Raw genomic sequence first — 15,777 nt, forward strand, 5'->3', positions numbered from 1 at the left:
TTTGATCAGGTCAGAAGGATGGAGCTAATGAATAATTGTAGTTCACTTTGTAGTTCTGTCACTTCAGAGGAGCCAATCCTGTTGTGTTTCACAGATTTGCTATTGGTTTTATTCTATTTTCATCATCATTATTATCATTATTATTATTATTATTATTGTTGTTGTTGTTGTTGTTGTTGTTGTTGTTGTTTTACATTGATTGTTTTATTTTCTGGAGAGGACATTTGAAAGCCAATATTGCTATTAATTTTATATTTTACTTCTGATGTTCTTCTAAATCTTCCATAAATTGTGTGTTTCCTTCTTTAAGAGTTTGCCTGGAGTATAACATGCACTTAAAGCACATATAGATAAAAGTTTTAATATTACAGTTTCTGTCTTTAATGAAGGTTATTGTCATGAAAAGATTGTGCCTATTTACTTGTCTGCCATGACCATATAACAACCCAGTTTAAATCATTTTATGCATTCAAATGACAATGTTACAGGTAATGGTTCTTTGGAAAGGGGAAATATTTTATCCTACGGTCTATTGGCAGACCTTTTGATTACAAAAATACTAACGCAAGCAATAGAAGGGAAATTTTCTGTTAGAGATAATACATTGTATTAGCCGAAGAGTGTCACAAACATAAAGGTTAACCGAAGTGAAGTTCCAAAAGATTCTTGTTCCTTTTTTTAAATCAAAGCGTCCCACTGTCAGTAGGTTTGAGGAAGTAGCTCCTGTTGTAGCACACAAGACCATTCCGTAATGGGGATTTCATAGACCCCAGTTTAGGTCTGTTTAGTACATCTATTGTTGTTTAGGGAGAATTTATTTTTATCTACAATCTTGTTGAAATATGAGAAGAGTATCTAGAATAATGTTTATGCTGTATGTTACTCAATTTAGTCTAAAATTACATTACATTCATTTACATGACATACACTGATCACTAAAGAGGTGGCTCAATTAACTCCACACACACAAATAAATTAATAATTTTCAGCTTTATTCTAAACACTAACAAGATGTTCTGGGTCTGAGATCATGTTAGCTGAAGTGTATGACATCAAAGGTACTTAGAGTATACAGCTCATCAACACCAGTCTCAATTTTTTTTTAAATTAGAACTATATGTATATATAGTACAATATGGAAAAAAACAGTAACAGTTGTAGCAGCATATTATTAGCTCTTAGATGAAACAAATAAGTGCATGTGATGTACTAAATGTAGTTTGCTAACACAGTCTCTCTCTCTCTCTCTCTCTCTCTCTCTCTCTCTCTCACTCACACACACACACACACACACACACACACACACACACACACACACACACACACACACACACACACACACACACACACACACACACACACATATGTGGTAAAAATGGAGAAGTTAGAAGCTTTCAGATTCATTTCCTCCTGGTCAGCTTGTATGTGTGAATATCTGGATATGTTCCAGTTATGAGCTCTTTCAGCTGTAATCACTAAAATAAATGTGCTCCCAAAACCCGAAACTGTTTGATTGTGTTTGTATTCCACATTAATTCATGTAGAAATATATACATTAACGGACATGTGGGAACAAAATGGCAGTCTGATGTTGTCTGACTACCTGACTAATAATTTGAATGTCATACTGGCGTGTGCTCTCGTGTTTTCCCAACAGTGTGTTGCAGGGTATTTTTTTGGCACCACAGGAAGTCCGTTACATCTGTTCACACTGACTGTCTCTGTTGCACAACAGACCAGAAAAGCTCCATCCTCACTATAACTGTTTTCTTAGTTTAGCTTGTCTAGCAGCACAGAAAAAAGTTCACTCGCCCCCTCATCTACCTGCCTGTACAGCAGACTAACTGCTTTCAACACACACACTTACAAACACATACACACTCTCTCTCTCTCTCTCTGATACACATACACTGGACAGAATTTCTCTTCAGGCAGAAGGGGACCACACCGAAAGTAAAGTACTGCAGGCCTGAGACTTGATTGACAGTTGGATGTCTTTGTCTTTATCTCAGTAGACAAACTTCCTGTCAGCCCAGAGCTTGTGACCAACTGTAACCACACAGGACTATGACATACTACACACAGCTTCAGGTATGAGAAATTCATTACAGGCCCTACACCTCCAAACATCCATCTCTTCTGTCCATGCACTCAAAACCACTTACAGTCCAAACTCCTGAATTATTTTCGCGCTTGATGAAAAGAAGCAAATACAGTATATTGTATATATAATATGGTCAACACTTCTGATGAGTGATATTTATAGTTGTATATATGTACAGTTGCACTCAAAATTATTCAACCCCCATTGCAAATCAGATTTATTGTCAAAATGTAGACTTTCAGCTGTTTGCAATGAACAAATCAAACAAAAACAACTGAAACAGTTCAACACAACGAATGCTTCAAGTGGTTTCCCCAAAATCAACTGAAAATGCAACTTATAATGATTTCTCTAATCTCAAAATGATTCAACCCCCGAATAGAATCTCTCACAACAGCACAAATATGTGAAACAGGTAAAAAATATGTAATCTAGGGCTTCATTAGTTGCACCAGGTGTGCTTGAGATGGAACACACATAAAATATCTGAACTGGCTGGGAGCAGAAAATTATGAAATACCTGAACTGGCTTGGGGTACAAAATTTATGAAATACCTGGTCGGGGCAGAAAAAGGAAGCTATCAATGGCTGCAACCAGATTTCTGAGAAGGCAGGTTGTGAAAAACCCCCAAGTGACTGCAAAAGACCTGCAGCAAGACCTGGTGACAACTGGCACTGAGGTTTCAGTGAGCAGAATAAGGCTCATACTAAACGCAGAAGGTTTCCATGCTAGAACTCCAAGACGTACAAAAGCACAAGAAAAGTATATATAAATAAGCCACAGACGTTTTGGGGATTTTGTTCTGTGGAGCGATGAAACAAAACTGGAATTTTTTGGCACGATGGATCAGCGGTATGTCTGGAGGAAGAAGAATGAAGAAGGAACACTCGGTCCACAGTCAAGCATGGTGGTGGCTCGGTGATGCTCTGGGCTGCTTTGCATCCTCTGGCACTGGAAACCTGCAGCGTGTGGAAGGCAAGATGGATTTACTGAAGTATCAGAAAATCCTAGGAGAAAACGTCATGCTGTCTGTGAGGAAGCTGAAGCTTGGGCATCATTGGACCTTCCAACAGGACAATGATCCCAAGCATACCTCAAATTCCACCAAGGCTTGGTTGCAGAAGTCCTGGAAGATTGTACAGGGCCTTCACAGTCACCTGACCTGAACCCCATAGAAAATCTCTCCCCCATAGAAGGTGGTTGCAGCATGCAAACCCAAGAATATTACTGAACTGGAGGCCATTGCTCATGAGGAATGAACTAAGATTCCTCAGGAATGCTGCCAGAAGCTGGTGTCTGGCTAAGCACCTCATTTGCATCTCAAATTGCTTTCCATGAAGAGGTTGAATGATTTTGAAACTAGAGAAATCATTATAAGTTGTATTTTCAGTTGAATTTTGGGAAACCACTTGAAGCATTTGCTGTGTTGAACTATTTCAATTGCTTTTGTTTGATTTGTAGTTGCATTTCAACTTCTCAAGAGCCCCTGGAACATAAGTAAAATGGTCCAAAAGCATCATTGATCCACCTCCATATTATAAATTGGTGTATTAGCTGTTTTTTTGTGTCAGGCAATTTATTATTTTTTTTGCTGTAGATGTCCACAAACTTTGATTTTTGTTTCATCTGACTATACCACATGTAGCTTAATGAGGTTCAGGTGCTACCTTTTGTGGGTTTCTTTCAGGTAGAGGTTCTTACTTGCAACCCTAAAATAGTGCTTGTTGTTATGGAGGTAGAGGAAGAATCCATGATTCAACTCTTCTGAAACTATTATATTTAGGGTTTTTGCTTCTTTTGTGTTGAACACTTATTTGTTTGTGGTGACACGTACAACTGGACAAGGCCCAAAGTAATTACAACATGATGCTAAACATGTAATGTATGCAGATCACACTATTAAATTAAGAAGACTTTGGGGCCAGAGTAATATTCGTGCAAAATTCCCAGCTTGTAAATTCTCAGCTGGCAAACAGATTTTACCATGTAGAAGAATGTGGCAGGGAGCATAATCACATGAATCACTGTTTAAGCATACAGATCCACTATATCACATGCCACAGTAGATGAAGCCTTTTCTATCATACAGCTGTGTGAAGTCTGTTTTGTCTCCATCTGCTGGCCAGATAAGGTCATTGATAGTGTTTCAAAACTTGTTTTGCCACTGTAAAATTCATTATTTAGGTAAAGGTCAGAGTCAAATTGATGGAGTGCTTACTTCTAATCCCTTCTTAAACTATTTACTTCTTTATAAATCTTTAAAGGATCACGTAATATAATATATACAAGTAATTTTATATGTAACAATAAAATAAATCAAATAAAGCAGTATAAATGACAGAGAACAGAAGGGCGAAAACAAATAAGAGATAGAAAGATATAGAGTCGAAAGCACACAGATCACGCCTTGGGGAATCCCTTAATCCCCCACCCACTCCATCTGCTCATATGAATGAATATATTGAATTAATCATAGAAAGGTGTACCGGGTCTTAATGACGCGTGTAATAAGCTATGTGTGCATTTTTCCCCTGAGCTCAGGTATAAATGTTTGGTAGCTGGAAAGCAGGTCAGGTTTTGATATGGAAAGAATTTCATCAAAATATGGATGAAAAATGTTTTTTCCCTGCGTTGTGTGAGTTGAATCAAAACAGCTTTCTGTCATGTCATTTTATTTCGCAAATTGTATCTTACAAATGATGGTGATGAATTCAGACAGAGGGAACCGTGGTGTTTGTGTGTGCGTGAACGTCCTGATGCGCGGACGAATCGCAAGCGCTTTCATCAGCAGTCTCCACTCGCCGCATTGGCTCGCTCTCCAATCCTGATTCCCAAACACCGAGCAGCACCGCTGAGAAGGAAGAACAACATGTCTGTCTAGACCTGCAGGAACCGTGTGCACACAGGCTCGTCTGCTCCCGCTATGGCCGGTTTAAGATGATATGGGCTACGCTGGACTTGGTCGTGGGCGCGCTGCTGAAGATGATGCTCGGTGGATTTTAAGCGCGCGGCGCGCATCTCTCCGGAAATATGGCGACCATGCGGGTGCTGACGGCGTGCGGGCTGCTGCTGGCCTTCTGCGCGCTGGCGCTGCTCGCCGTAGCCATGAGCACGGACTACTGGTACGAGACGGACGCCCGCCGCCACCGCGAGCGCTGCAAGAAATACGCGGGCAAGCGAACTGACCCGGGATACATCTACATTTCCAGTCAGAACCTGCCGCTCCGCATGCTGCCCCAGAGGCCCGAGCGTGGCGCCGCGATGCTGAGGGAGAGGCGCGATCTGCTGCCACCCTCCTCGGCCATGGAGTCGCGCTGCAGTCGCAGGTTTAACTCGACGGCCACGGGCTTGTGGCGGAAATGCCATAGAGAGGGCTTCGATCAGGAGAACGAGGAGCTCATCTTTAAAGGTGAGACCTGCTGGGACGGGCACTGCAGGCCCTGCTTAGTGCATCAGTTCATGACAGTGCAGCAGTCTCGATAGAGACCAGGCTCATTAACATGGGGCTGGGAATCACAACCACAGGAGAGTCGATACAATTAGGGCAAACATACACCAGCAAAAGGCTCCAGTGTTGAATCAACGCCTACCGAGTTTACATAAGCTGAATACAGTAAGCCTGAGTAGGTCTTAGTTCAACATTACAAATGCTAGACAGCCCAGTTGGTGTAAATACAACACTGGCTTTTTGCTGCGTAAAAATAAAGAGATAATGTGTTCAGTGCTTTAAGGAGCTCCGGCGCTATCCAAGGTGCTGATCCATGCACTTCCAGCAACCACAGCTTCACAGTTGAAGCTTGAGAAGAAATATAAATTAGACGCCATTAAATCTGTAAGAGACGTTTCAGGAGCATGTACATGGGCTATTACTTCTCAGCGAGTGAGAGTTTTAACCTTTTGACTTCCTTTTATTATTAATACAACTATTCACATTAGGCTGTTATTAGGCATATATTCTTAAATCTCTTCCCATATCATTTACTCAGAGTCATTTACAGTTTAAAATACATAGTACACATAGTAAGGTTATTGTAGAGCAAACACACACACACACACCCATAGGACTGGATTCCTCATCAGTTCAGAACTTCCAGGAGATCAAGACTTACTAGAGTCCCCCAAAACGTTCCATCCTTGATGCACAGGACTGTATAAAACCTGAGAAATTATACCGTACTCTTCAGATCAGTCTCTGTCACATAGAAATGGCCACAGAAATCAATTACTGTAAATACACAAAGTTAAAATTAAAGTGTTGAGTTCAAGAAGCGTTAAAAACACCTTGCTAATTCTTTCTATCACTCCTGCCACTGCTGAATACTAATACATAGTTTCTTAAAATTAATTTGTTTTTGTCCACAGGTTTGCTCCAGCGCTGTATGCCAGTGAAATATTATTATTCCTCCTCGAATATTCCACGCAATCTCCCAGTGAACATTACGAAGACAATACGGCAAGACGAGTGGCATGCTCTCCGTAAGTTATCTCTCATGGCATTTGGCTGATTAGCCAGGCCAGGGCCAACTAATACAGTCACATAAATCAGAAGAACAGCTGACTGGGAACTCTTGGCTTCTCTGATATTGAACAAGAAGCAGAGAATACTACCTCCTCCTGCTAAGCACAGCCATTCACAGTGCTCATTCCTCCTGGCTGATTTTATGCCTGCCCAAGCACAGACAATTGAAGAATCTAAAAATAGAGCTATAGAAAATGGGGAAATTGCACTTGTTCCTCAAAGGGAAAATAGTGCTGATGTGATGCTGGCAACAGATTGTACATTATTGTTTTAATGAATTTGCAGTACCTTTTCAATATTCTTTTGTCTGTTCTCATTCAGAGGAAGTGTAAATCCTAATGAGAATGAGGAAAATTGTAAGATGCCTACAGAGTGATAAAATCAGATAAAGTGCTTTTTTGCTTCAAAAACCTGCGATGTAACCTATGATGAGAACATCCCTCTTGTGAACATGTCGTTGCAGATTTGCAGAGGATGACTGCAGGGTTCATAGGCATGGCTGTGTCCATCATCCTGTTTGGCTGGATCATTGGCGTGCTGGGCTGCTGTAAGCACAACGAGCTGATGCAGTATGTAGCAGGCCTGCTCTTCCTAATGGGAGGTGAGTTCTGTTTACATGCACTGCTCCTTTGCTCCACTAGGTGGCAGGATAGTACAAGGAGAAAAACCACAAACAGTGTCATGGGGAGCAAACCTATTCCGGGACAACAAAGGAAATGTACCAGTGAGACTGGAACATACTAGACAAACCCTTCTGAGAAGCAGCTCAAAATATGGTAAACTAGGATCCTCTTTGTGTTTATTGGTTGAAATTATACGGTCAATATGAAGCATTGTGTGTTTGATTTATTTTCCTCAAACGGAACCCATCAATCATTAAAAAAGTCTGATTACATAAAGCCATTTTAGACTGAGGTTATGTGTTAAGCAATAACTGGACCTTGTAAATTTGAAATATTACTTCTGTCACTTATCTGCACTCACACCTGCTACCAGAATTATCATCATCAGCTCTAATGAGATCAAAATGAATTGTTGTTCCATATTTACAAAAATACCTCATTGTGTAATCCCTAAAATCAGCCGGGATGTGTTGACACGATGAGTCTTGCATTCCTCATGCTCATAACTGCATACCTTAAGCATTAGTTTCACTGTAGTTGCTCAATAATTCCTAGTATTTACTGAACAACATGAATCAAAACAAATCACTGGCATTGGCACTTTTTTTGTCTCTTGTTATTCCCAGTTCCAAATGAATTGGGAAGAGCTTCTATGTCTCCATTTCTGTATTTATTTTATTACTATAATGTTAAAAACCTGGATCAATGGGACACCATTGGCAGAGCTCTAAATGGTAATAATACAGATAGTGTACTGTACAAGACCTCAGATCAGAATCGATACTGTTAATACTGTGTTCTGTCTCTGACCTCTTAGGAACCTGCTGTATCATCTCTCTCTGCACGTGTGTAGCTGGGATTAACTTTGAGCTGTCTCGCTACCCTCGCCAACTGTACAGGCTGCCTGAAGACATCAGTCATGGCTATGGCTGGTCCATGTTTAGCGCCTGGGGTGGCCTTGGCCTCACACTGCTAGCTGGATTCCTCTGCACACTGGCTCCATCGCTTCACAGCCCTCAGACCACCACTGTACACAAACCGCAGCAGGAGAACGGCATGGTGTGATGGACTTGACAAGCGCACACACAGACGAGGTACATAGACCCATAGAAATACATACCACAGGCTGCCAGAAAACCACCTAAACAATAATAATGTGCATGTATGTCATGGAAAGACAGACTGATGGATTTAATTTCATAGAAGCACACACACACACACACACACACACACACACACACACACACACAAGCAGACACGCTTGCACATGCACACACTTTTATCGAGCATACATCCTGTATGTGTCAGGCTCCTGTGCACCTCTTCAAATCATAACAGTCTGAGTAAGTTTATAGGGATACTAAGCAGTGAAAATAAACAAAGAAAAATTTGGAAGTAACAAAAACTGAACCTGCCATGTGTTTAAACAAAAGAGAAGAGCACAAGACGAGAACAATATCCAGTCCCAAAATCTGTCATTGGGATTGTCTTTTATTCTAAATGTTTTTCTGTTCACATGGTACAGTAATATCTCTCTCTCTCTCTCTCTCTCTCTCTCTCTCTCTCTCTCTCTCTCTCTCTCTCTTTCTCTCCCTCCCTTCCTCCCTTCCTTCTGCTCTTCCCTTCCTTCTTAATCTGTCTCTTGCTCCTCTGTCTTTCTGCCCTTCTTCCCACTGCTTTATTTCTTCTCCCTAAAGGATCTGAAAAACTTTTAGTTAGGTAAAATGTTATGTCTTGGCGTGTCCTGGCATTGCCTGCTGCGTAGAAAAGAGGATAAGAAACAACAAACAAAAGAAACACTATTTCAAGTGTCTTCCTGTACATGTTATTTCATTTGTGGTTTCAGCAACTTTATGACAAGAAGCAAAAAGAGAGCAAGAGCACAAAACACAGAAGGGAAATAGCGTTGTCCTTTATCCTGATACAGTGTGTGACTATGTACTACATACTTGAAATGTCTTGTATGAAAGAACATTTGAAGGGATTGAAAAGCAGTATTATATGGGTTTGAAAAGATGAGATTTGTTTTGACAAGATTTACTAAGTCTTTTATCTAATAAAAATGCTCAAAATCCAACATTTGTTGTCATCATGGAGAGAATGTTCTAATCTTCTGCACAAGAAATGTACGATTGTTATAAAAGATAAATGCCAAACCATGAATTGAGCACATATGACATGTCTACATGAGAGTTAACAAACAGATCATATGAATATGAAACAATATGAAACCACAAAACTTTCTTCAAGGGGTTTCATTAAAATTGAAATAAATCGTTTGACAGAAAACTGGGAGGGACATTTACAATAAAGAATAAACATTTTATGGCAATACGGATACAATGAGGTCTCAACTAAATATGTTTTACAAGGCTTTCAAATATTTTGTACAACAAAGTCTGTGCTTTGTTAACAGCTCTTTCTATTTTTGTCCTTGTAAAAATTCCACATGTCCTTGCTCTGCAAACAGCTGGAACATGGCACCCACTGCTCGAGCCTTTTAACTAGGCCTCAACTTTACCACAGATTGGAACCCTGACAAAAAACATGACGCAACATGCATCCCAGTGACCACAAGGCTGGGACTATTGCAAAACAATCAATATACTGTAGAAACCCTGAAGCCCAGAATAAATGGGTTATCTATGTATGTTTAACAGGGTCTACAAGGATTGTGTCTTTCAGATGAAAAAAATCCCCAGCAAAATATATTGTCTGGTTTTGCTTGTATGCCTTTTAATTTGGGGCCCAAATTAATACTTCCAGAGTCTTAAATATGTGTAAGCCAGTTTTCACCAGATAAAAACTAAATCCATACCGTTTATTAGATTTTAATAATGAGGAGGCTTATGCCTCATTATCTTGTCAAAAAGTTTCTCACAATGATTACGTAATAACACAGCAGCATGTTTTCGTATTTGATATTTGCTGCATGTTTGCATCTCCAAATTAGGGTAGCCAAACCACATGTTTTTGGACAGTTGGAGGAAACAGGAGAACCCAGAGGAAACCTGTACAAACTCCACCCAGACAATAACCTGAGATTAGGATTAAACCCAGGGCCCTGATGCTTTGAGGTGGCAAAGCGACACGCTGCACCACAGTGGGACACACAAACAGAACATACACTCTTATTTTGCACTTATATAGTGTTTTGTAATTTTACAATGCAACTCACTGTCTTTAATTGGAGTGATATTGGAGGCCCAATTATGCGGAGATAGCTAGGTTTTAGGTTTATGAACAATTGTCTTTATTGTTTAACCTTTTGATCTTTAGTTAAAAAATTCACAAATATACTCTGCTGTCATGGATAGCAAACAATTGCAAATACAACATAGGTTTATACCAAAAATGTATCGTTGTTAAATATAGGTATGCAACAATTATTGGCACCCCTATGAATTCATAGGAGAAAAATATATAAGTATATTCCCATTTATATTTTACATTTTTTTAGTATACCTGGGTGACTAGGAACAGGAAGATGTTCAACTATAACTTCCTGTTTCACAGGCATATAAATATGGGGTAACACATAGATCAAATTTCCCTAGGCCAAAAGATCAAAAGGTTAAACAATAAAGACAATTTTTCACAGCCTTTTTTGCTCATATTTACCAAGGGTGCCAATATTAGTGGAGGGCACTGTGTATATATTTATATTAATACTTACCAATTTAACTATTGGATCACAAGGGATTAGGAAGTATTAATTCCTTCTATAACATGACCAGAAGAAATAACCCCAGATAATGTCCAATCCTAATTGACATATTTGTAAAGATTCTATTTAAATATTGTTTTCTACCGTTAGGATGCACATAACATAATTCAGTTATTCAATTATTATTTGTAAATCCCCTGCAAGTTCTCCCTTTGCACATGTAAATTAGCACCAGGGCTCCTATCTATTGACTCTCTCAATAAATGCACTTAAAACGGGTCAATTCTGTATGGTGTAATCATACATAAATTACATATCCATCCATTTTCTGTACTGCTTATCCTACACAGGGTTGTGGGAGACTCGGGGCATAAGGCAGGGGACACCATGGACAGGGTGCCAACCCATTGCAGGGCACAATGCACACACACTTAAACACCCATTCACACATTACTGATAATTTGGAAATGCCAATTAACGCATGTCATTGGACTGGGGGAGGAAACCGGAGAACCTGGAGGAAACTCCCGAAGCACAGGGAGAACATACAAACTCTGAGTAGAGGTGGGATTTGAACCTGGAGGTGTGAAGCAAACATGCTTACCACTAAGCATCCGTGCCCCACTAAACTACACATATGGTAGATCCAGACTAAAGCTCTTTATCTACTGGGGTCGAAGCAAAATTCTAAGAAATGTGAAGTGGGCAGATATATTTACATAGGTATTTAACTATTCTCTTTCTACATATTCCAGATCCACTGAAAGGCTCAGGGCAAAGAAAAGAATGTAGATAAGTGAGATATTTAAATTCCCTCCCTTTCCTTTTTTCACCCTTTGGCCCTAGCCTTTGATTATTACAAGAAAATTCTGCTCATGTCCATATGACCTATATCCAGCTCAGTATGCTCTCAACTCTGCCTCAGGAAGTAGTTGTTAACCCACTTATGGTATTTCACAGTTGTTTGTCTTGCAGTGGCAGTTGTCTGTGACCTTCTGTAACAGCTAAGTTTGAGATTTGAATCGTAGCATTTCCATAAACAGGGGTTGTTTTTTTCTACACAGCATGTTTTTTTCTGACTTGGGAAAACTTTTTTTTTATTAGCCACTGGAACACACAGCAAACCAGAACATTTTAAGAAACCCAACACAGCCTCTCCTCATTTGCCCTGGTTACTGGTCATACAGTACATAACACTGCTACAGTATCGGCATTGTCAGATGTGAATTAATATAGTACGTGAACACTCTCACACATTTCGACTTTTATTTTCTCTGGCTTCTCTTCTGGCTCTGAGACCTCAGAGCACAAATTCATTATAAACATCCGTCAAAACACAGGAACCTTCTCATATAACACTCCTACTGCTGCTCTGTTGAAAATCCATTTCACTACAATGAATTCTCAGTGTAGCCCCTACTCCCATATACTTTCTTTTTTCACTGTCCCTCTGCTAAATTCACTTAAAATAACCTTAAGCAAGTGATGCTCAAGCAAAAATGTCCATCAAGCTTCACATTCCAGTGTTTTAAACATTGGACCTGACATTTAGTAGTCGTCTGAGTGTGTGAGTGTTGAGGGGGTGGTGATGGATGTGTGGATGGGGGTTGCAGTGTGACAGAGCTGGAAGATGGAGTGTGTTTGAATCGGGGTCCTCTGGGGGAGAAAGGCTTTGAGGTGAGGCAGACACGGGACAAGAGGAAATCATAATCACACATCTCTGTATAAATAAGATTTCCTCACAAGCCCGCATTTGTCCATCGTTCGTACTTTCAGCTGAGTTAGGTTTTCCTACTTTCTCACTATCAAAAGTTTCTTTGGTGTTTTATCTCTCTAGCTAACAATTCCTCTTCTGTTACTGCATGATTTGACTTTTTATGTGGGAGGTGCTGCCTCAGTTTTTTTTTTTTTTCTTCTCTAGTATGCATTTGGGCTTTATCCTTTCAGGCCCCAGTCCCAGACTGTGGTCTATACAGAGACTGGGCTCAGTGGCACTTGCATGCACAGGATGTTTCCTCTCCCACATCTCTGCAAGACACAGCAGCAGAGATCCATTTCAACTCACTGTCATGCCACTAACTTAGAACAGAGATCAACACAGAGGACTACATTAATTACATGCTAAGAAAAGATCAGTGTGAAAGTATGTACATCAGCAATGATTGTTTCTGACACAGCATATTTAGTAGTATATTTTAGTATTTAGTTATTTTACAAGGAAGAGAGTGTTTATTTGCCAAGAAACACTGTTATACGGATAAAAAAAAAATATTTTAAATGACAGTCTTAATCTCTAATCAGCTCACAGATGTTTAGGAGGAGTTTTGTTCATCTTGGAAAACTAAGAGGGATAGATTGAGATATAAAGAAGAAAGAAAAGCAAGCTTAGCAGTTAATCTTGAGGTAGCTGGAGTCGTTTGTTGTGAATGTGTGTGAGTGTGTGTTTATAGAGTCAGTATGAGGCTGTTATGATGAGCACCGGCTGCTGTTTACAAAATGATGACTGTACCTCTCTCTCTCTTTCTCTCTCTCTTGCGCGCACTCACACACACACACACACACACACACACACACACACACACACACACACACACACACACACACACACACCCTCTCATACAGTTTTGCAGATACAGACAAACTCAGGCACAGAGTACACAGAGGTACCGCTGTCCCTTTCCGGTAGTAGTGCTGCGAGGCTTCGCGGAAACTGACCACATAATGAGAAACATCTTGACAGCTAGTTAGAGCAAATATAAACAAATAAAACCCATAAAATGTAAAAACATAAAAATCTGTATTTAGTTTTTAGACATTTGACAATGTTTAACAAATATCATGACATCTGGGATTTAAGATAATTACAACTCCATCAAAAATTACTGTTCTTTTGTAGACTTGACTTATCAAACATATCAAAAACAGACGGATTACACCACACTGTAGGTGTCATATCTCTCTTCCCTGTCAGAGATTGGTCCTAGCAGAAGCCCTAGAGGAAGCAAAGAACCCTTGAGGAACATTTTATAAAGAATACACATCATATTAACAGGCACATTTTCTTCTGTTCATTCACATTTTTCTTTTTACTTTTGATTCACTTTATTTTCACTGTTCAGCAACAAGAAACCACATCCAGATGGACAGACTTAAGCTGCTGGTGAATAGAGACAGAATCTGCTGGCTTTATGCTGTCAGCAATTTCAGTTTCCCTGGAATCAATTCAAATTTCTGAGAATAACCCAACAGGAAAGGCTTTGGTCCTTCCCTATGGGAACGTGGATAGGCACAGGGGCATGTGCACATCATTATGCTGTTTAGTCTAGAGTGAATATGAAGCTGTGGTTATAAGGTGAAAAAGTGAGGATTGTTTTAGCAGATTAACCATCACTTAGCAGAAAGATTTACTGGAAGAAACTGTCTAGACTCTGCTGAGGTCGGGGAAGGGAAGAACAAGTCACTTTCTTTACATTACCCAATTTGATTATTCTTCCATGTGGTGTAATGGGAGAAGGTACACATACTTTTCTATGGCACAGGAAATACCTTCTCTCTGAACCAGCTTCCTGAGCACCACTGGTCATGCTCCTTAGCTCAGACATTTAAAAAAAATTCTGGAAAAAATATCCCTCCTGATCTATTTAGGTTAAATAAACACACCTGAAATGTGAATCAGACAAAACCGAGTCTCAAAACAGTGGCAGGTTTTGTTGGATAAAGTCGTGTAAGGGCTTACGAATTAGACACGTGTTATAAGCATAAAAAACCACCACAAACTCGCAGGAAGTAAACATATTTTAAATGACAATAAATCAATAAGCCAATAAGTCAGTGTTCCTGGAGTGTGTGCCACAGAATAGTTTATTCTCAACAGCTGAAGATGCTTTTTGCATAGTAACTGTAAATTATTTACAATATTCAGATGCATTGTTTTCCTGAGGTGTCTTCAGAAACATCATTTGACATACCTACGTGAGTTAAGCTTTTCAGAATGACACACTGATATTTCAACACTTTCCAGTCTAAAGCAGCTTAAACAACCAGGGAAAAAAGTTTTCTTAGATCATTAAATGCCTAAATGTTCAAGTAGTCGTTTTTAAGCCGGTTTAACCTGGTGCCATGGCTACGGATGATGAGCGAGATGAGCTCGTGTTTGTCCTTGAGGCCGGAGGAGATGTCCACTGTCTCCTGCAGGGAGCTCCTCACACTCTGCATGGGCTTCATCAGCGTTTTAGTGAACTCCAGCTCCTCTCTCTGCTCCGACTCCTGACCTTGCTTGAATTTCACCTCAAGCTCGATGAGCGATTTCTCGACGCTGGAAAAAGCCTCAGTTATTTGATCGATCTCTCTCCTCAGGTACTTGCTGTACGTATCCTCTCCGTCCAGATCGTAGGAGATGCTTCTCCCGAGACTCTCCAGAACCCGCGCCGAATCCTCGACCTGTTGCTTGACGCTGATGAAGTCGTCGCGGATAACCGAGTCCCGGTCCTCTTCCACCAAACACGGCGAGGGGTCCAGCCACTTAAACAGCATCTGGCATTTCTCCGGGTCCTCGGTCTCCTCGTAGTCGCCGTCTGGAACGAAGAAGTGGTGAAAGGTGCCGTTTGATATCTCAGGCTGCAGAGGGCCCGTGTACACCGCGTTAGCCACGGGCAATGAGAGCAGGGCTAAAGCGAGCAGACGGAAAACAGGCAGCATCGTGGCCGCTCTTAGCTGCGCGCTAAGCAGGGAGTGATGGCGGCGTGTGGAGGAGCAGAACCACAGCGCATTTTCACTCCCAGAGTCCTGCCCAAGTTACAGCCTCCCACCACATACTCTCTCTCTCGCTCTCTCACTCTCTCTCATATAACACGTTTCACAAAC

General features: G+C 40.5%; 2 protein-coding genes across 2 annotated transcripts; one reads left to right on the forward strand and one right to left on the reverse strand.

Annotated features, from left to right (window-relative positions):
• The first annotated feature begins 4,737 nt into the window (after positions 1–4,737).
• Positions 4,738–9,324, forward strand: tmem276a (transmembrane protein 276a). Its single transcript, XM_017484745.3, has 4 exons — positions 4,738–5,514; positions 6,468–6,581; positions 7,088–7,225; positions 8,065–9,324. The coding sequence occupies exons 1-4, from the start codon at positions 5,136–5,138 to the stop codon at positions 8,310–8,312; spliced, it is 879 nt and encodes a 292-aa protein (XP_017340234.1). The 5' UTR covers positions 4,738–5,135; the 3' UTR covers positions 8,313–9,324.
• Positions 9,325–13,689: 4,365 nt separating this feature from the next.
• Positions 13,690–15,747, reverse strand: fibina (fin bud initiation factor a). Its single transcript, XM_017485987.3, has one exon. The coding sequence runs from the start codon at positions 15,610–15,612 to the stop codon at positions 14,989–14,991; it is 624 nt and encodes a 207-aa protein (XP_017341476.1). The 5' UTR covers positions 15,613–15,747; the 3' UTR covers positions 13,690–14,988.
• Between the last annotated feature and the right edge of the window lie 30 nt (positions 15,748–15,777).

The sequence above is a fragment of the Ictalurus punctatus genome, chromosome 14, assembly GCF_001660625.3.
Source record: "Ictalurus punctatus breed USDA103 chromosome 14, Coco_2.0, whole genome shotgun sequence".
In the NCBI taxonomy this organism is placed as follows: Eukaryota; Metazoa; Chordata; class Actinopteri; order Siluriformes; family Ictaluridae; genus Ictalurus; species Ictalurus punctatus.